The 22,541-nt window shown below is 32.9% G+C and overlaps 2 protein-coding genes across 6 annotated transcripts; one reads left to right on the top strand and one right to left on the bottom strand.

Moving 5' to 3' along the window:
- The first annotated feature begins 543 nt into the window (after positions 1–543).
- On the top strand, positions 544–3,781 carry LOC108214728 (uncharacterized). Its single transcript, XM_017386924.2, has 3 exons — positions 544–655; positions 1,494–2,750; positions 3,335–3,781. Exons 2-3 carry the CDS (start codon positions 1,564–1,566, stop codon positions 3,447–3,449), a joined length of 1,302 nt encoding a protein of 433 aa, XP_017242413.1. The 5' UTR covers positions 544–655; positions 1,494–1,563; the 3' UTR covers positions 3,450–3,781.
- A 6,438-nt stretch (positions 3,782–10,219) lies between these two features.
- Positions 10,220–22,443, bottom strand: LOC108205068 (uncharacterized). 5 transcript variants are annotated; one of them, XM_017374846.2, is made up of 15 exons: positions 22,304–22,414; positions 16,110–16,207; positions 15,597–15,690; positions 15,187–15,497; positions 15,035–15,101; positions 14,671–14,858; positions 14,494–14,557; positions 14,135–14,412; positions 13,644–14,049; positions 13,468–13,565; positions 13,259–13,305; positions 12,544–12,736; positions 11,266–11,410; positions 10,923–11,053; positions 10,220–10,741 (listed from the first exon to the last, which is right to left on the bottom strand). In XM_017374846.2, exons 3-15 carry the CDS (start codon positions 15,652–15,654, stop codon positions 10,613–10,615), a joined length of 2,115 nt encoding a protein of 704 aa, XP_017230335.1. In that variant the 5' UTR covers positions 15,655–15,690; positions 16,110–16,207; positions 22,304–22,414; the 3' UTR covers positions 10,220–10,612. The 5 variants fall into 5 exon arrangements, with proteins under 5 accessions (XP_017230335.1, XP_063942099.1, XP_017230332.1 ...); XM_064086029.1 differs by lacking the exon at positions 22,304–22,414 and adding an exon at positions 17,322–17,428; XM_017374843.2 differs by lacking the exon at positions 16,110–16,207 and having other exon boundaries at positions 22,304–22,443.
- Between the last annotated feature and the right edge of the window lie 98 nt (positions 22,444–22,541).

Here is a 22,541-nt window from a genome sequence, read left to right as displayed (position 1 = left end):
CATTAAAGTCACCATAAATATCAAACAAGTACCTTGAAATATGAGTTCAAGTAGTAAAAATATTATTTATAAAATTTTACACATTATTTTTAAATGTTACCACAACCAACTAAAAGGTTATGACTTTTAGTATTTAAAATAATATATTTATATTTTATCAAGTTTATTTATTTTTTATATTTTATTATATAGCTATTTTATTTGTTTTAATTAAAAATAAATAATAAATAAACTTGATAAAATCGAAATATATTATCATAAATATTAGAAGTCATAACCTTTTACTTGGTTTTGGTAACATTTAAAAATAATATGTAAAATTTTATAAATAATATTTTTACTGCTTGAACTTATATTTCAAGGTACCTGTTTGATATTTATGGCCACTTCAGGGACCATCTTGATACCTTTTTGGGTTCAGTGACCAATTTGATATATTAAGCCCACTTTAGTGACCAACTAGATAATTAACCCTTTAAAAAAACTCGCATTACCCCAGTAACAAATTGCCCACCGGTCTTTTTAAAACCCATATACATCCGCCCAACCCGACCCGCTCCAACCTACGGGTATACTTATGTCATGTACATTATAGATCCTCTGAACTGAACCAACAAGGAGAAACAAACATCTCGCCCCTCGTCAATAATCATAGGTATTCAAATTTCTCTGATTAAATTATAACGCTGAATTATGTTCATCATTATCTCAATTCACGATTCTATTTCTATCGTTAATTTGTGTTTTTAATTATTATATTGTGATTTATCATGTCTTCACAATGTGCATTTAGGGTTTTCTTACAGACTCTATTAATCTAATCTCGCGACTTCATTGATTTTGTAATGTGGAGTTGAGGATGTTATGGGAATTTGCTGATAGCGCTGTAATTGTTTCGAGTTTCGCGATGCGAATGGTAGTCGAGAACTCGAGATTGAGTTTGAGCGGTGGTTAATGTTTTGTTCGAGTTTGGCTAGGAGAAAGCAGCTAATTTGCTCGGAATATTATATAATGATAATAATATTGTTTTTTTTTTCCGATGTAGGTGTAGAGGATTTTTCCGGGGTAAAGTTGGTTATAGAAATTTAGGACCTTAAGTTTTAACTGCTGGGAGATTTTTTTGTAAAATAAGTAAAACTAGTTTCATGATTATCAGTGCATTTGTTTGCGTTTTTATGAATGATATTTGAATATTATAGTGCAAAAGTATGAGCTTAGCTTTAGGTGTTTTTGTATGGAATGATATGACATGAAGATGATAAAAAATTATTTTAACAGATGGTGTCGATATACAAGTGGATGCAATTTTTTCCCTTCTGTTTTTTTCGCAATTTTTTAGCTTAATTGCGTATGATATTTTTGTGTATCTTGCAATAAATTTAATCTTCTGCTGTAGTGTTATGTTAGTTGTAAAAATGTACGATCACCATGGATACTTTCTCAGATGTTTGATCACTTTCTAATATGATCCGTGATTATATATATATCTGCAGGAAGTCGTCTGGAGCATACAGAGGATATTTCTTTCTATCATAAAGATTCTGGCCTTTAATTTTGAGGACAATGTCTGTAACAGCGGGCGTTAGTGATACTGTGATTGCTATTAGGGATAAGCTTAGAGGGAGAATTGGCCAGACAAAAGTCAAAAGATACTGGCCTGGTAAAGCTCCTGAATGGGCTGATGATCCTGATGAAGATGAGGATATGCGGATGACTAGGGCAGTTGCCTTGGAGAAGGCTTTTCCCAGTCACGAAGATGCTGATATTGCAAAAAGAGATGACCCCAGGCTTCGCCGTTTGGCAGAGAGCAAGGTAGATAATCGTGAAGAAGTAAGAGCTGATCACAGGCGTATCAGACAAGCTGAAATAATTTCGACCATTGAAGAGGAGAATAGAAGGCAAGAAGGGCTGGATTTAGAGGAAGAGGATGAGGATGCCTTAGATGAAAGGAGGAGAAGAATTAGGGAGAAGTTGCTTCAGAGGCAGCAAGAAGAAGCAGCACTGCTTCCAGAAGAAGAGGAGGATGAAGCAGAGGAAGAGGAGGAAGAAGAATCTGAATATGAGACGGATTCAGATGAAGAACAACCAGGCATTGCAATGGTTAAACCTGTCTTTGTTCCAAAGTCGGAGAGGGATACCATAGCTGAGCGTGAGAGGCTTGAGGCAGAAGACCGTGCACTTGAGGATCTAATGAAAAAGAGATTGGAAGAGAGAAAGATCGAGACCAAGCAATTAGTGGTTGAGGAGATACGGAAGGATGAACAAATTCAGAAGAATATGGAACTAGATGCTGATATTGCAGATGTTGACACTGATGATGACCTGAATGAGGCAGAGGAATATGAAGCATGGAAGGTGCGTGAGATTGCAAGGATCAAGAGGGATAGAGATGACAGAGAAGCAATGTTGAAGGAGAAGGAAGAGATTGAGAGGGTAAGAAATATGACAGAGGAAGAAAGAAGAGAGTGGGAGAGGAGAAATCCAAAGCCTGCTGCTCCATCCAAGCAGAAATGGAGGTTTATGCAGAAATACTACCATAAGGGCGCCTTTTACCAAACAGATTCTGATGATCGCTCGTCAACTGCCGGTTCAGATAATTTATTTTATCGTGATTTCTCTGCTCCAACTGGTGAGGATAAGATGGACAAGACGATATTACCTAAAGTCATGCAGGTTAAGCATTTTGGCCGCAGTGGAAGAACAAAATGGACTCATCTCGTCAACGAGGATACCACTGATTGGAATAATCCGTAAGTGCAGTTTTTATTGTCTTAAATTTTTGTTTCGGCATTTATCCTTATAAGATATATAAGCTTTGTATGGTGCTGTCTAAGATCAGTCTGAGTCTTTTATTTGATGTCTAATTATTAAAATATGCTACCTATTTTGTTGCATTTGCTTACATATGTTTTGTTGGTTAAATTTTATTTATTCCTAAATTTCCTTCTAGTGTGAGGATGTCACACTAGTTCAGGCCCTTGGTTGAGATAAACACTTCAAAATTATTTGCATTATAACTTTCAAACCTTTTGACTGATTATGACTTCCTGCCATATCTACCTGAGCCTTTGTCTATTCCTACAAAGGCAAAAGGCAAGGGTCAGCTATTTTGTTGTGGAAGTGGTAATTGTTGGGAGTTAAAGACTCATACCAGATTCAAAGATCAAGGACTGTTCTTTGTTTATTAAGCTGAGACTTCTGTTTTTAGAACAGAAAACAAGCATATACATGAATTATTTTTTTTTCAGAATTAATGCCCAGTCTCGACAAATAATGTTTTGAATGCACGTTACATATATGGATTCTCTAGATACTAATTTTTCTATTACTGCAGGTGGACTTACAATGATCCTCTTAGAGCCAAATATAATGCAAAAATGGCTGGAATGGATGCTCCAATTGCTAAACCAAAAGGAAGCAAGAAAATAAAGGACTGGGAGTCTCGATAACTTTCTTTTCCTCATCATACAAGGATGCAGATCAATGCATAAAGAATGCTCTAATTTTGCAATAGGTGCCGGACTAGCGCTTTAGTTGTATTGTATACTATAACTTTTGTGTTTGTATTTGGCATAATTTACTTTCATGGTCCTGAACTTCTGGGACGGGGAATATGACATTTAGCATTGCTAATATGTTCTCTGTTAGCGTCTGGGGCCTGATTAGTCTATGAACTGGTTATCTGGTTAGTGTTATAAAACTGGAATCCAGTGGTCTTTGCTGGCATATGACTCTGTAAGATTGTTAAATTGGATCAAGGTTATTCATCATAGACTTAAAATGGGGTCCAATTGGTGCCTTCATTGTATTGTAGTGGTATAGTACCTTGCTAAGTGGACGAAATTTGCGTAAGTATGAAATATAAAAGCAGGGGTGTGACTACATATCTGATATCCCACTCATCTCTCTATATTTTTTTCCACTATGGGCACACACTTAATGGTGTTCCACTTAGAACCCTTGGCATGAGAACCCTTAGAACCCTCTAGTATAAGGGTTTTACTTAGAACCCTTAGCATGAGAACCCACTATGGGCACACACTTAATGGTGTTCCACTTAGAACCCTTGGCATGAGAACCTTTAGAACCCTCTAGTATAAGGGTTTTACTTAGAACCCTTAGCATGAGAACCCTTAGAACCCTCTAGTATAAGGGTTTTGCAGTTGTACTGCTAAAAAGTGTCGTGTTTATGTATATATTTTGAAATTATTTTTTGAAATTATTTTTTAACATACACAACGATGCAAAAAATATGTATTTAAATTTAGATGCTAAAAATTCATTTAAAATTTAGGGTCGTGCAACATAATCTTAGTAGTTTCTATGGTTATATTTTAAGGATGGGTTTCTTTTGAGCGCGATCCTATAAAATATAGTTTTATAACTTATTTTTGAAATTATCTTTTTCTGAATAAATATTTATATTTCAAATTTTTTATTCAGTAAAAAAATCTTAAAAATAAATAATATAACTATATTTTATAGGAATAATAAAGTATAATTTTATAACTTGTTTTTAACAATTATTTATTGTTTATCGTTTATGATTGAAGTATTTTCTCAAAGAATTATGATTGAAGTTAATTATTAGAGGACTACTTGTTAAAAATAGAGTGAAGTACTATTTGTTTAGTCTCAGGTTTGGGTCTGCTTATAGTTACGATTTCGTTTGGAGTCGATCATGAAATTGGATGTCCAGTGTTTACGGCCTCGTTGTCTTAATTGATTGTCAATGTGATTCTGAAATGTAAATAATCGAAACAGGTCACAATTCACTTTGATCATTCAAACATACTTATATTATAAAAGGGCAAATTAATTTATAGGTCCTTGAACTATTGACGTTTTATTGTCTAGGTCCCTGAACTAAAGATTCCGTATTTCAGATCACTTAACTTGTCTATTTTCTGATCCAAGTCCTTCCGTCAAAAAGATTCTAACGGTGTTAACTAGGGTTCTTGAGTTTCATACAGATCAAAGCAATTTTGAAGGTGTTAGTGATATCCAAACTCAAAGTTCAAATAGTCAAATTGAAGCTTGAATCACTAGCGACACTCATATGACAACAATTTTCACAAATTAGATTTAATTTTAAAAAACCCCAAATTTGACCATAAATTTAGGGTTCTTTATTGAATTTAGTGACCTAAATTTATAAAATTTTAAATTGAACATAATTTTTGAAAATTGGTGTCATATGAGTGTCGCCAGCGACTCAAGCTTCAATTTGACTACTTGAACTTTGAATTTAGATAACACTAACACCTTCAAAATTGCTTTGATCTGTATGAAACTCAAGAACCCTAGTTAACACTGTTAGAATCTTTTTGACGGAAGGACTTAGATCAGAAAACAAAAAAGTTAAGTGACCTGAAATACGGAATCTTTAGTTCAGGGACCTAGACAATAAAACGTCAATAGTTCAGGGACCTGCAATTTAATTTTCCCTATTATAAAATAACAGAATAATGAACCGAATTTAATTCGGTTATTTTACCGAACCGAAATTTCTATATCAATTACAACCGAATTCTGAATAAAAAAACTCCAAAATTTTCTCCTTTTAATCCAGTTGGTCAAAAATAAACTCACCCCAAAAAACAATTAATTCTGATAGACGAACCACCGGGAAAATTCTTACACCCACTCATTGAGCAAAGGACTGCAGCAAGTAACTCATCAGATGAGGATGACCACCATTAGATTTTGATAACCTTTTGTGAAACTCAATACATGCTCGAGCCTTCTCATAGAACTGACCATATGTAAAGCTTTTTGTAGACACTAGCTGGTTTGCCATAATCATAATCAGCAGTGTCTGTGGATACCCAAATGACCGGTAAGCCATCTTCATAGCCAGAAATTGCCCAAGATTCTATCCGTCCAAAGCCATTACACTCTGTCAAAAAAAAAAGATTAAAAAAGCCATTACACTGAATTTCATTTTAATATTTAATATTCTATCCGTACAAACTTGATAGTTGTTGAATAATAAATCAGAAAATTAATGATATATCATATAAAAAAATTTAATATCAGGTGTTTGAATACAAAGGAATACTGGTCGATAGATATGAATAAATCCACACAAAATAATTTTGTAAAAATATGAAATATTAAAACTTACCATGCTTTGTCGAACCTTCATCCATCTCATCGTCCGGCCAATTTTAAGGAGTATTATCTTCATTGTTTATTGTGTTATTCCATTTGTATCACTGATATAATAATAAAAGTATTAATGATACAAGACACATACGTATATGATATCATTTTGAAGAAACAAATACAACAAATCAAATTATTTCTTACTCAATTAAGATTACTGTCAACGTATCCACACCATTAAGATCGATCTAGGTGTTAACGCATCCTTAATATTTCGAAATGTGGACGACTTTTTTATCATTCAAGATGCCACTGATAATAACATACAAGATTTATAATTAAAAATAATTAATTATCGACAAAAACATATATGATATGTGTGCTTTAACTGAATCGATAGATGTTGGATTGAAAAGATCTCACACACACATATATTTTTTTTTCTGAAATGGAGACGATGGAGTGGTTGCCCTGATTGTTTTAGTTTAGTACTTTGTCACTGATTTTGATATTTAAAGTGGAGGACCATTGCTGGATAAATCTAGAACATTCTGGTTCAAAATCAAATACGGGCTTAGGGCCTACATTGGAATGAAAAATGATCTAAGTTACGGGCCTAGGGCCTAGAAACGGAGTGAAAAATGATCTACGTTACAGGCCTAGCAGCGAAGTAAAAAATGATCCAATTTATAGTTACAATCTACATTTCTTTGTTGTATATCATTTAGGCCTATGAAAGAAAGGCCCATAATACGGAAAGATTGACTCTTAGTCCAATATACTATATTATATACTTATATATAACAAGTGTAAGAAAGATAATTTGGTTGCATGGTCTTCTCACTATCAAAAGCTTATCATCCGTTGAATCGTATACAGAACAAATAAGCACCGTCAGATTAGAACAAAATTATGTTTTATTCAATAAGACAACTGACATTTACTTGCATAATCAAGATTCCTTTTCCTAATCCAAAACAAATTCTATCTTTCACATTATCCGATGATGCATAAACTGAATTGTATATATCGTGAACCTTAAGATATATTTATGATGACAGAGACTTGGCAATTTCTTTTAAACAATTGACCTTGGATTTTACTGGAGTAATAATAATAATTTATATATATCAATAGATTGCATCCGAATTTTAAACGGAGTTTATCAAAATTGAAATAATATTATAGAGTTAATGAAGAATTCTAAGAGTCAAAACATAATTCTTCAAAATATCATGGATTATGGAGAGAATTTTTTTTAAAAAAATACAAACTTTATAGAACAATCTGATCATTTCAAAAAGTCCAAAACCAAAAAAATATCTATGAACTTTTGAATATCATCATATTTGGATTTTGAATAATTTTAATTGATTACAATCGAGTTTTTATGTATAATTGAAAATCCAATACTTTTTAGGATAATTAAATTCTAACTAATACATTATAATATATATTTTTAAAATTCAAGTTCAATACACCTGAATTTAATGAATGGGAAAAAAAATTCCTAATAATTATAATTGAATGCATTGCTAAATATGCCACTAAGTATGACTTGAAGATGTGGAGGATGATATAGAGATTATTGCAGTTTGTACCCTCAATTTTGGCTCATTGGCGTACCCATACTTTGAGATGTGACAGTTGAACCTCAAAGTTTATAATGTGTTGCAGTCTGTAACCCTTCTCCTAAATAATCCCGTTAAAGTTAAATATGAGTTTTTAGTTCAGGGACATTTTCGTACTTGCATAATATATAACTTTTCATTTTTTTTACCAAAAATACATATGTAATAATTCTATTTAATATTTAAAAAATATTGATTCTTTTTATAATAAATACATTTTTTTAATTGAATAAAGTACGATTTAATTGTATTTTTTTAAAATCATATTATGCAAACGAAATATGAGATTGAATTTTTTATAATTTAAGAACTTGTTATTCGAAAAAAAAAATATTTAGGTAATTTTAATGAGATTGAAATTCTTATATTTAATTTCTTCCAAAGTTATAATAGTTGGGAGTAAAAAAATCGAATTATTGGATAATCTTTTTGATAAAAATTAAAAATTATATTATGCAAGTATGAAAATGTCCCTGAACTAACACCTTCTATTTAACTTTAACGGAAGGGTTACAAACTGCAACATACTATAAATTTTAGGATGTCAACTATCATGTTTCAAAGTATGGGTACTCATCTGCCAATAAGCCAAAGTTGAAGGTTACAAACTGCAATAATCTCTTCAATATATCTCAAACATGTTTTTATAAATATAAGTTTTTTCTCTCGCTACAAAGATATACAAGCAAAATAATGCATACAAAGAAATCAAATACGATATAGGCATATAGCAATCCACATTATAAACTTCTATTTAAAAGTAAACAACACTATACACTAAAATTCAACAACTTTGAAATTAAGGAGATTTACCTAGTGTACAAAGTTCAAACATAAAATATAAAGTAGTTCATATAATGCAAGCACATTCAATAAAAAGTAAGTTTATACAAAGCTAATTGTTTGTAGACTTCACTTGTTCTAATGTTTTAATGGAAACAAAGCTTAATGATACAAGAAAGTACTAAAAAACAAGAGATCGAACTGAAATTGAAAAGCTGATGACCAACATTATGCATTGTGTTTCTTTATATGATACTATCTGATGTGAATACTCCATATTCTAGTTGTTTAAACCCTTTGACGGAAACAAGGCTCTCATTGAACTTGACAACTGAAGTAACCTGTCTGGCCGGAGATGCTCCAAGATACTCTTTGGCATTTTTCTTATTGTTGTAGTAATAGATAGATCGACTTCGACGTCTATAATAACTTACTCCAACAACAACAAATTGTCCATCACCCAGATATAGAATTACATGATCATTCTTTATACAATCCTCAAGTTTAAACTGTTTAGTCCAATTGCCACAATCTTTTTTCAATGTCAATAGACTACGAACTGTTTCACCATCACCACTAGATTCATCACAGATCATAGCCAATTTTCAGGAGTATTATCTTCATTGTTTATTGGAGTTACCCATCAATATCACCAACACAATAATAAAAGAAACAAATATAATGAATTATGTTATATCTTACTCGATCAGGATTATAGTTAACATATCTGGACCATTAAGATCGATATAGATGTTAACTCATCTTTTGTATACCCAATTATGGATCTCTTTGTTATCATTCAAGATAATCAATGATAATAACATACACGATGTATAATTAAAAGTAATTAATTATTGAGACACACATATATGATATATGTGTTTAAACTGAATTGATAGATGTTGATTGAAAAGATCTCGAGCATATAAATTTGTGGAAATGGAGAAGATGGAGTGATTTTGTTTAGTGTTTTGTCATTGATTTTGATATTTAAAGTGGAGAATGATAAATCTAGAACATTCGAGATCAAACGCGGGCCTAGGGCCGAGTAATACAATGAAAAATGATCCAAATTGCAGGCCTGGAAACTGCGAAGATTGGTCCAAGTTAAAATAATTGATTTACACTTTATCGTATATCATTTATGCTTATGAAAACTGGCCCATAATACGGAAAAATCGACTCTTTAATAAAATATATATTGCTCATGTTTTTTTTTGCTAAATGATTACAAACGCACACGTTGGGGGTCAAATTCCCGACCTCCCAGAAGAGGGTACATAAGCTCTACCACCACACCAACATTTTGTTGGCAATTTGGCCCATGTTCTATAATCAATGTTCCAGGAATTGTTAAGTGACTAAGCGTACTAAGACGGCGAAAAAAATGTTAGATAACTCAATAATTGTTTCGGTTTTCTTATTCAAATTTCATTTATTTACATAAGTCATTCAGTTAAAATTACTCAATAATTTGTTTATCACATTATTTGCATAAAAATTCGGAATAAGACGTAACAGAGATTGAAGTTAATATTTCGAATGACCTATTATAAAAAAAACCACTTCAACAGCTCAGTTGACGCAACAAAGACATGCATACATAATATCTATAAAACTTTACATGGAGATGAGGTGTGAGCGAGTGCTAGGGTAAAAAATGAAACGAATTACCAACAGTCATCTTAAATACGTCGTACAACAACATACAATATATCATTAATTCAAGAAAAGATTGGGTTTTTTCCCCATTCAAGGGAGAGACCAAAAAAAGTTTTTACATTTAAATTCAAATTCAAATCGATTTCGGTAAGTTCTAGTCGGGTAAAAAAGAATCGAGTATCGTCGGACCTATCATACCTGGTCACATGCTTTAGGTACCATACGTGTGACACAATGATTTGGATTCAGCTGGCCACAAACGGTGCGTCACATAGCATTTAGCCTAAGATGCTTTGTATTTGTCCATGACCATGTGTACAGTAAAGTACATTTCAGTATGGATGAAAGAAGGCATCCCAGAGAATTTATTAAAGAATCAGAGGATTGTAACAGCAGATGAAGAAGAAAACAGTGAGTATAGCTGGCAGTTACAGGTCACTTCTGAACTGACTCCATCTCTTTTCATCATCATCACTGTCCGAAGACTCTACCGGACCTGTAGCTGCAGGACCTTCATCTTCTACTGGACCCTCGACCTCCGCAGACTTTGTACCCTCCTGCAGCCATTAGTAAGATTTCTAAAACTAAGGAAAACACCAAACTCACCCAGGCTAGCGAAGGATATAGTGATAAACTGACAGTAAACTATACTTAGCTATGGGTTAAAGAACAGATGGCAGTGTATGATATACGATTTTTGTGTGAATCCATAAACTCAAGAGAAGGATAAAGACATACATTCACTTCAGGAGGAAGCCCTTCGGGCTGTTCCTCTGGTAATATATCCAAGTCATCTGTCTCGGAGATCTGCTTTCGCTCAGCAACAGCTTTCTTGACCTGATCAATAATTAGCTGAAAGTGGGAATGATCTGAAACAAACAAATTATTAGATACAACTTGCTCGTGCAATTACATGAATACAAATAGAAGGAATGTCAACACTCAGGAATAAATTAATATACTGTACTCGTTAGTACATAATGTTCTTCGACAAGTCCCAACTCATTAAACAAACTTAGAAAGAAGATTAGAAAAAAATTTAGCATAAAAGAAACTGAGAGAAGAGACAAAATTTACTTGCCTTTTGACCTTGTGGTCAGGGCATCGTGAAGTCTCATAGGGTGATCTCGTTCTTCTTTTTTGTATTTCAATTTTATTTGATTACGAGTGCGACCAGGAAAAAGTTGAGTTATCATAGTTAGGTCTGTTCCAAACTGCTGCAGAGCCTAGTATTAGAAAATACAGAACAAATCATGAGTTAACCGTGAAAACTCCAAATTATGCTTAATAATTGCAGTCCAGCTGCAATATTAAAAGATCCAATTTAATTTCAAAAAAACAAATGTTCAAAATGGCATTGATCACATTAGCACATTCAAATGGTTTTATGTACCAAGCACCGACAACCAAACTAGAAATAAACAGTAGTAAAACATATGCACTTCTTTCTGCTACTGTAGAGAAGATTTTGAAAAAAGAGGAAGGGAAAAGTGAGTTGTCAGAGAAGCGAAATAAGCTATTGCCGAAAAGAAGCATGCAAACCTTGGGGTACATGTAGATGTTTTCCAAGTTCTTTGTCAATTTGTTTTTGAACAGTCAAGTCTTTTCATTAGATCTATTATTATATTAGAGAACCTTTACCAATAACTTGTTTTTAAAATAAAACTTGTTTAGATGCATATTATGCCATGTTGTAACTATGCACTTTAACTTTAAACTTTAAGATACGAGCTGCAAGACTATTTAAGAAATTAAGATAAAATTCAGTATAGACTATTCCTCTTCAAATTGCCATATTTACATTTAAAACCACCGTATACTATTTCATTGATTTTGACATGTCAAAATGTGCTACCAAACTACACGTCTAAATTAAACTAATTTTTAACTTATCAAAGTAATAACAAACACTTTTGTTTGCTAAATTATACTCCCTCCGTCCCTCTCAATTCTTAACATTGGGGGACGGGGGCGTGGCACGGACTTTAATGCTCCTATATAGTATAGTTTCATAACTTTTTTTAAAAATTTTATTTTCCGAATAAAAGTTTGATGTTTAAATTTTTATTCAGAAAAAGAAAATTTTTAAAAAAGATTGCAGAACTATGTTTTTTAGACGCATTAAAATGCGTGTCGAGCAGTGAAAAAGAAATGTTAAGAAATGAAAGGGACAGAGAAAGTACCAAACTTTTATACATAACATAACATAAGGTCATATTATTACAATTTGTGTTACAACTTGGCTGCTTTAAGTCGGTTTTTAGTTCTGATATAGCAGGAAACAAATAGTTTATGAAGTAGAGAAAGTAGGTAGTTAAAAGATTCAGAGAATCGATATAAATATAGCAGGAAGACAAACCTGATAGAACAACTCAGTGTCTTGTTTTGTCCATTTTCCACGGGGTGTTTTCTTCATGTGAGACTGATAGTTGAAGTAGGTACCATTATCTTGAACTGCTACATTTTCATGTTCATCATTAAACTCCTGTTCATGTTCTGAAGCAAACCTATCATCGTCTTCATCATAGTATCTGGCAGGAGACTTGGCAGCGCTGTCCAATGTATAATTGTTAAAGATTAAGGTTTCTTCATTCTTGTAATTTAAAAATTACTGGAATTTAATTTCTTTTATTCATCATAAAACACCATCCTTTTCAATAGACTCACTTAGGTACTGTTTAACATCAAAATATATTTTTGCTTATCACATTGTCCATATGTTAGAGCAACTTTACACAGATTCATCTCTGTATGTTTTCCTATATAAGATCAGTAGCTTCATTTCTGTAGACTTGATACAGAAAAGCAATTCCCTTCACCTTTATTTCCAGCCTTTATATATAGACATCAGAACTGCAAATGCAGAGTTTATTACAGAAAGAGGGCATGCATGTTAAAAGCTCAATCACCAACCACTCTATCATACAGGGGCCACATGCCTGGCCTCGTGTATTTATTGTATATACTGAAGATTACAAGAGTATGTATTTGTATATTCTTAAACTATCAATCAAACAATATCTACACTGATGAGCTTAGCAAAATGAAACAATGTAACACTGTAATATTATTACCTGTGATTAGTAACAGGCGGCGTTTGTGATGTCTCTGGATTTTTTTTCTGGGCAAAATATATAAGATAAGCAAATTATTAGAGGATCACACATATCATTCAATATACACATAAACCAAACAAAAATATGTACTGGCATCTACTGTCTGAGAAAATAGTATGTTTAAGCAAAAAAAACCAATGTACAACTAAGTATGCTTAAATTCATACCGCCATCCATTCCCTGTACTCCCCAAGTAGAATTATATCCTTAAGTGGCAAGTCAGAGATTTCAAGCTCATCCTCGGGGGTTTTAAGCCAGTCCTTATCTAATACAAAGGATAGTATTAGGTAGGAAATTATGTCTCTATTTACATCATGCAACAACATCATACACAGCAACTTACCAAATCTTCCACGTCTCCTAGTTGAGTGAGAGAACTTCTTCTTCGATGTTTTGGTTGGCTGTTTTGATGCTTCATTCGCTTTCTTACGCTTTCGAACAGTTTTTTCTTTCTCAGCAACAAGTTTCTTGGACTTTCCTCTTACCTTTTTATTGGGACGATCATCTTCCAACAGATAATCTTTGTCAGTATGGTCATCCTCAGTTACAGCTGAACCTTTAGGATATTCAGCTGTAAGTTGACCAGTTTCAAGATCATGTTCCTCAGGCTCATCGACAAGTTGATGTACATGTTTCTTTTTTTTGAGGCGCTTAGATGATCTACCATGTTTCTCTTCTAGACCAGATGTGGAAAGTATTAGGTGCTCCACCGAATGTTCCAACCCCGTGTCGGTTCTTCCTCTTTCCTTCTGAAAACAATAAGTGTAGATTGAGTACAAATGAGTAAACAAAATAGCCAAGAAATGCATGAAACTTGCAGTGTTGAACACCAACATCAGAAGGATCAGGAACAATATTTTGTTCTTCAGTGTGTGAAGTCACCACAAAGCCTGAAATCTCAGGTGCAGGATCAGTAGGAACAGAATCATCAAACTCCATGGATGAGAAATCAATCATATCATCAAGAGGGACTGCAGGTATGGAGCCTTCATCGAAGTTATCAGTTTGAGAAGGTACTGGCGGAACATTATCTGGATTATGAACAGTAGAACAATGTGTCTCTTCCTGATTTTGTAGTTTAGGCTTGGGTTGGAGTTTCTCAGTGTGCCGTCCTATAATTAAAGATAAAAACCATAAAGAACCGAAACCAAATAAAAAGAAAATTGTGAAAAGCACAAGTATGTTGCACACACCAGTCCTAGAAGTGAACTCAGTCGTAATATTTTGAGTTTCTAGAAAAGGAGAAGTATTGCCCACCTGCACCAAGTCAATAAGCCAAACAACATGATCAGTAAGATGTATAATATCATAAAATCATTAGTAATAAAGGTTATATATCAATCCTCAATTTCAAAGTACTCATTCTCAACTTGAAAATATCCATCTGTATTTGAAGTGAATTCCTCATGGAAGGTATCAAGAGAAGCGGGAAGTTCATAATCTAAGCAAAAACTGGAAGTATTGAATCGCTGCATTCCATGATGTACAGAAGTATCACGTGCACTGTCTAATATAACTTCTTCATTCCTGGACGAGTCAACATAGGTGGTTTCTGTCTCTGAACAAATAATAAAAATTGAAGCTTTAGAGTTGAAGGAAATGATTTTGAACATTTTCTTCCGATTTAGTCATGTAAGATTAAAAGAGACATGTCATTTTCTTCCATTACAACTTGTAGCAATTACCTAATGAAGTAAGAGGTATACACCTGGAATGTAGGAGTCTGGTGCTTACCAGTTACAGTAGTTGCTTGAGAAAGAAAAGCATCTGAGTTCTCCATCAAAGAGCCTGTGTCGCCTTCCTGTAAAGAACATAAAGCATGATCAAATGGAGCAAGGACATTAGTAAACTTAAATATACATATGTATAAGAAAAATTATTCTTGCCTTTCCTTTCACATTTCCGAAGGAAGAATTATAGTCTCCAGTTATGCCACTCAACAAAGCATCCAAATGTGAGCCACCTGTGGAGCCGTCATTCTCTTTATCAGGAAGATGCTCCGTTGGAAGGCTTGTTGATTTGGAATTTTTATTATCATCAAGTGGAGGAATTATTATAGTATCATCTAGAGTGTTTTCGGAAGCATTTTTGCTTTCATGTTCTGAAATAATAACAGGCTGAGCGGATTGACTTGGAGCAAATGATTCCTTTCTTGGTTTTGGTTTGGCCTTAGGTCGAAACTTGCCACTAGGCCTAGCTGCAAAGTGCAAACAAATTTTATTTAAGAAACATCACCATAGCATCGATAATGAATACTAAGTAAACAGCAATTGAACGGAAAACAATCCTAGATTACCGTTTTTTGTAGCGTTGTCAGCCAAAATGTCATCAAGCAGGTCTATTTCAAGATCCATGAAGATTTCTTTACACCGAAGTAATTCTGGTTAACACTGGAACAACATGTAGACACAGTACATGAGTCATTTATGTAAAGCTATTACTTCTCACAATTTTGCGATTATCTCCATAATTAGTGTAAATAATCTCCTACCATGGCATTATAGTTTAAAACAATACAATGCATAATGTTTGTCATATACCACGTGAAACAAAAAAGCAAAGGTATTTGCTAAGAATGGACTCTTTAGTCTTTATACTTAAGAAATGAAACATTAACAGTATGCATATTACATGTATAACAGGCTCTCGCAGTAAATAGTAAAAGTGCAAAACTCTTTGATACATACCAATACATAATAATGCTACATTGGGTTGAAAGGGGGATAAAATTAGGGGTGCAAGCAATTGAATTTACTATTTTATAGACATGATTATAATTCCTACAAATTTACTTGAAGCTCAAATTTACCAATTTAGCAAATGAGTGCTTATTCCTACTCATAGATCTCATAATAGACAATTGTCACTCTCTGGTTGTTTCCACACTTTCCTCTTACATTCTTCGAGCTGTAATTTTGCGCACACAAAAATAAGTGTATCATATAATGAAACTCAAAACACAAAGAAATTCAAGCCATGAATAATACCAATGCAACTGGTATATCAAGCAACAGTGACACAGAGATTATATGTTAAGTTACTACTTATTAGCAGTGTTATAAAAATCCCCGATTTATTATTAAAAAAATTGACTAAAAATCCCCGATTTATCGGAAAAATATCGGATAAATCCTGAATCGGCAGGTCAACCGATTAATTCTGATTCCCGATTTCTACAAGCATGCTTATAAGACATATTACCCACTGCCCTTAGCCAAAAATAGATACGAGTAAATCCAACACATCCCAGAATCTACTAAATTCAGTTCACCGCATACATAATCAAATTTTAAGAGTTACTACTTTTATGGATTTACTAAACGAGAAGGCAACCTTTAGTGATATATTTAAAGGTAACCCTTTAGTGATATATATAAAAGGTAAAACAATTAAACCTATATCAGGCTTAGTTCTTGTGACAGCCCTCAAATCCGGGGGTCTGGATTTGGTGCCACTAAAAGAAAAACAATTTAAAACCTGTATTTTCGAAAGAAATTAAAACAAGTATTTCAAAACCTGAATATATAAAAAAAATGATTTAAATTAAAACTCAATTTCACCCCTTACGCAAACAAAACAATAGGCTGGGCATAGACCTCTTACGCAAAGCTGGGCATCGGCCTTTTACGCAAACAAAACAATAGTCCAATGATTATATCTGAATTTTTCTTTTACTTCCCAGTTCTAAAGAATTTGCATTTTAAGAAAAGGTTTATTCCATCGGAAGTATACTTACAACGGATAAGCCTTACAACCATAGGAACTAAACCGAGTTATGAAAATCATTTATAGAAATTTTGAAACCATGTGTATCAATTTGATAAGTCACTCTTTCCAACTCAAAATCGTACTTAAGTCATGCATTTGTAATAAATACAAGTTTTAAGGAAAGAGCACTTGCTTCTAAATATAGAGTTTGAAGAGGAAGACTTGCAGTAATCACAAGTTGGAAATAGAATTAATTGCATAAGGGTTTAAAGAAAATATCACTTAAACAATAAGTGAAGATAGGGATACTTGCCTCAGTTCTGCTGATTTTCATACGAATTTAATTCTACCGGACTATCTCACAGCACAGCTTCGTCTTAAGGAACTATTCCTCATTCAATTCGCAAAGCTATTTAAGTAGGGGTGATCGCGGTGCGGGCGGTGCGGTTTTCGGCTAAAACCGCAAACCAAACCGCGTATGCGGTTTTGCCAATTTCTCAAACCGCAACCGCACCACGAAAAGTTAAAACCACATAAACCGCACCACGAAAATGCGGTGCGGTTGCGGTGCGGTTTATGCGGTTTATATATTATTATATGTTAAAATTAAATTATAAAATTTGTCAATAATTAAATTTTTTTCTGAGAAAATATAATATGATAAAAATGGAAATACGAATACTAAAAGCCAAGGCCTGAAGAAATGAATTGAAAGCAAGCAAACCTGTCAAGATGTTTTATATAAAGTTCAGCATAAAATGCCTTAATTATTCATATTAAATGCTTTCAAATAAAGTACATATAATTTAATATATTAAGAAATGATTTTAACAGATAGGTAAAAACTAAAAATAAACAAAATAAACAGTAGGCAGAACATATACACATCCTTACATTCCAGACCACCTGAGGCCCAAATTGATATCTAATAAAGTAGCATACTAATGCATATATCCTCTAATATATATATATATATATATATTTATATATATAGTTAATATATTTTATTATATAATATATCAAATGCGGTGCGGTGCGGTTTTAACCGCATTTTGTAAAATAAAAACCGCAACCCGCACCGCACCTTGCGGTTTGACAAATTTTCAAACCGCAACCGCACCACAAAAATTAAAAACCACGTATCGCGGTGCGGTTTGGTGCGGTGCGGGCGGTTTTTGCGGTTTATGCGGTTTGATGATCACCCCTACGCGGTTTGATGATCACCCCTATATTTAACTATTTCTGAATGTCCTTGATCTGTCCTTGATAGACAAGTCTCGGTTGATTCTCCAAGAGTAACACAGTACTTCAGTTGTCAACGCAGACGGAGTTAACTAATATCGAATAACATATAAAATCCGTAATTAGCTACCCTTCGTAAATCCATATACATATTATATAGTCAGATAAACACATAGCACATAGTTGGACAATAAACTTTTATAGCTATTAAAAGTCAATATTGATAAGTTAACATATAACATGTTTCAATCAACCATGTTACCTTATTCTTAAATATTTAATATCCTTCAACAAGTGAAACATATATAATTTCTATCGAAAATTTGGCAGCATCTCCTCTATTTATCGGACTATCCACCTGTTTTCCTATACTATTCAACAAGTAATCAACTCAACCAACTCAATAAGCCAATCAAATACCATCAACCACTACTCATTGACTGAATTTAAATAATTAGCAAACTCTGAAATCATATGCTAAATCATAAGTCAATAATTCAACCTTTTAACAAAATATTTCTCAAAGATATTTATAAATCTTATACGCAGAGATGATAGAAATTTCAAACCCAACTCATAGATTTAAACTTGCAAAAACAATTCTTTTTGTGACAGCAAAACAGAATTTTCACAAGTATGCGCTACCGATATTCAAACATTTTTAATAAATCAAAAATACAAGTTTTTCACTTGAAATTTTTATGAGACCTCCCTAAACATTAATCCAATCTACTATAAAAATTGCAGAACCAAATTCCATGTTTAAGGGACTAAAACAGAGCCTGCAAGTTAAGAACCTGAATCTGTCCTGCAGAACCAGCCCCACGCTAAGAATTTTAATAAATAGAAAAATTGGTCTGTTTGTATAAAATTTTAATGACATATTCCAGATACTAACATATAACTCCAATAAAAATTTCAGAGGCAAAGCTCTATTTTAAGGTAGCAAAACAGGGCGTGGAATAGGACACACCTGCCCAGAATTTTTTGCTCAATTCACAGTAAAACATACATATCTTTTAGCTCATTTATTAAATTAATCTAATTCTTTCGCGAGTAGAAACTAGACTTCAAGGAGCACATAACCATACAAAGATTAAGCATATAACTCGACCCTATGAGCCCAGAATTTGTATCGCAATAACAGACCTGCAGTAGTCTAGAAATTCAACTTTGATCACATATAGTTTTAAAACTTTAATCCACTATTTAAACTCTTAAATTATCCTTCCAAAAACATGTAAACAATCATCATACTTGTACATATGTTCTTACATCAACAAGTTTGATACCCGGTCATATACTCTTGTTAATTCAAGTACCCAACAATCAGCCGTACTAAATTATTTAGTTTAATACCACACAAACCTTGCAATTAACAAATATTATAATGAACACAACCCATATAACTACATATATTTGTGTGTATTCTGATTTGAATAAAAATTTACTAATTCACAGCAATAGACATCACACAAGCAGTTCTACACATATACATACACACATAACTAATAGAGGAGACAATTCGAGATATACCCAATCGTAATAATCAAAGATGGGGTGGACTGCTGGCCAGAAAACGGAGTTAATTGGCCGAAGAATTGAAAGCCAATGATTGGCTTCGAGAACAGCTACGCAGCGACCAGGAAGATGGAAAGAACAGCGGTGGTGTGTGATTAGTCGAATGGCGAAGCAGTGTTGGCCGCACTTCAGGAAGAAATCAGGAAGAACAGGGGCGGTGGGATTGAAAGATTAACAGAAGAAGGGTTTTGATTAAAAAAAAGAAAAGGAATAAAACGGTGGATGGCTTATTACGTGGCTAACACAAATAAAAGAATACAGATATGTGGCATAAAATACAAGTGCCACATGAAATATAAGCTGATTAATCATTTTGTCCTGTATCTGTTTTTAACTGATTTACGGAGATAACCTGCTATAAAATTACACCCAAAAATCACCGAAATATTTTTATAAATCCCGAAATATTATAAAATTGATAAAATAAAAGTTTCGGGATTTGTAGAGCAATATCAGAATTTATACGAAGTTTAAAAGTTAATTATATTCAGAAAACATATAAAAGCATCTCTTTATTGAAATATTATTTTTAATATTTTAAAATCTTCTAAAAATATCTATGATCACTATTGAGCAACTAAAATAATTATTCAAATTATCTTTGTAATTTTTACAAACATCAATATCCATTTAAGAAGATAGTAATTTTTTTATATTTTTTTATTTTTAAAATAATATAATAATATCAAAAGCAGAAATAAATGCACACATATAAACATAATCGTACACAAATAATTCGATTAAATCTCGTAAAAGATAATTGTACGATCGACAGATATTTTTCCATAACCCCAATGACTAGGAAAATAATTTAAACACATATTTATTTTATTTTATTTTGAAAATTTTTAAACTGGAATAAAATATTGTATTTTATTTCTCATTTTTCTCGAAAATTATGAATAAAAATAATAAAATAATTTCTGAAAAATCCGGGTCGTCACAGTTCTTGTCTTCTTGTAGGTTCTCATCAGCTGATATTTATCAGATACTTGAGCAAATAAAAAAATTTTGAGAAGGAACATTATGATGAAATCATTTTAGCTGTTTGGAAGCAGCCACTGGTATTGCTGTGGAGATGTTAAAGGGGGTGTTGGATTTCTTTTATATTGAGCAAATGAGATAGGATTGGTCCCAACTTTAATTTTTCATCTTGCTGTTATGCATAGCTTAGAGAATTAGAAAACAGAAAATGACACAGTTTTGTTGTCCAGTTTGTGTCACCAAATGATCTACCGTGAATATCAAGAGAAATAATAGGTAAATGGGTTTCTACAAGGACAGAAAGATTTTTTAAACCATAAAATATTAACTTCTGGGTAGACTTCAATTTCCAATAAACTACTACATTCTGTTCAAATTCTTTACCTTTTTACTATTATTATGGTATTCGATGCGAGTTTTCTTTTTTATTAATATTGATTAAATGATAAAAGAGTAATAATCAAGACTATAAAAATAGACGCAGAATTAAAAGCTTTGCAATGACATGTAAGTTTATGTTTTCTAGAGACCATTCAAATTCCAATCCAAAACCAGAAGATGAGGACCAATTATAGTTTATACTTTATAGTCATTTCTCTTGCGCCAGACCTCCGCACCCTAATATCAACTATACTCAACCTGTTTCTCATGTAATGAGCAGTACCCAAAGAACATTTAATATACTAAGATTTCACTTTATACACGATGCGCATATTTTCCCTTTATACCGCATTTTAAAAGTACCTCTGTCAAATCCATATACTTGTTTGAACAAAACCGACAGAACAAACAAAATCTAATCCCAACAACTTATAAAAATCTAGTGTCGTAATAACTACACAATTACGCGGGGCAAACATCCCCTCCCCCTCCCCCTTGTACATTCGGCTTTGGTGCATTATTACGCTATCCAAACTCAAGCAATAGAATTTGATAATCCAATTCAAAAGAAAGTTACACAGTAACTAGCAACGCCAACAGACAACACCTATTTAATCTTTTACATAATCATAGACAGCATAAAGATTATTAATCCTAATTACATACAGCTAGTTTTGATAAGCACCTCTGTCAAATCCGCATACTTGTTTCAACAAAACCGACACCAAAACAAACAAAATCTAATCCCAACAACTTATCAAAAATCTCAGTGTCCTAATAACTATACAATTACGCAGGACAAACATCACATGCCCCTTGTACATTCGGTTTTCGCCCATCACTAAGCTTATCCAAACTCAAGTAATAAAATTCGATTACCCAATTCGAAAAAAACTTACACAGCAACTAGCAACGCCAACAGACATAATCACAGACAGTATAAAGATTATTAATCCCAATCATCTACTGCTAGTTACGATAAGCATATATAACACAAGTCATTAAACCAAACACATTAACTAAAGCACAAAACACAACAAAACTAGAATGAAACATGTCTGTGCAACAGTAATTACAATACCTCGTTCAAGAATCAAGAGAACAAACCTTAACAACGGGGTTTAACGGTCAATAGCTTCGATGATGACTGTCTGAACTTTGTGTTCGATATGTCTGTGCCACTCTCTGCAGAAGCGAAAAGTTTATCAAACCTAGAAGTCCAATAATCAGAGCCCTGTAAGCCCAAATAAAGCCCATTGAAAATTTTGGGTTTTCAAGTTTTGGTGGCTATAAAATTCGTTTAAATTATAATTTATGTACACCGATATCGTAATTAATTGAATCA

Source organism: Daucus carota, chromosome 1 (genome assembly GCF_001625215.2).
Source record: "Daucus carota subsp. sativus chromosome 1, DH1 v3.0, whole genome shotgun sequence".
Classification (NCBI taxonomy): domain Eukaryota; kingdom Viridiplantae; phylum Streptophyta; class Magnoliopsida; order Apiales; family Apiaceae; genus Daucus; species Daucus carota.
This window is presented reverse-complemented; position numbering and strand designations above follow the sequence as displayed.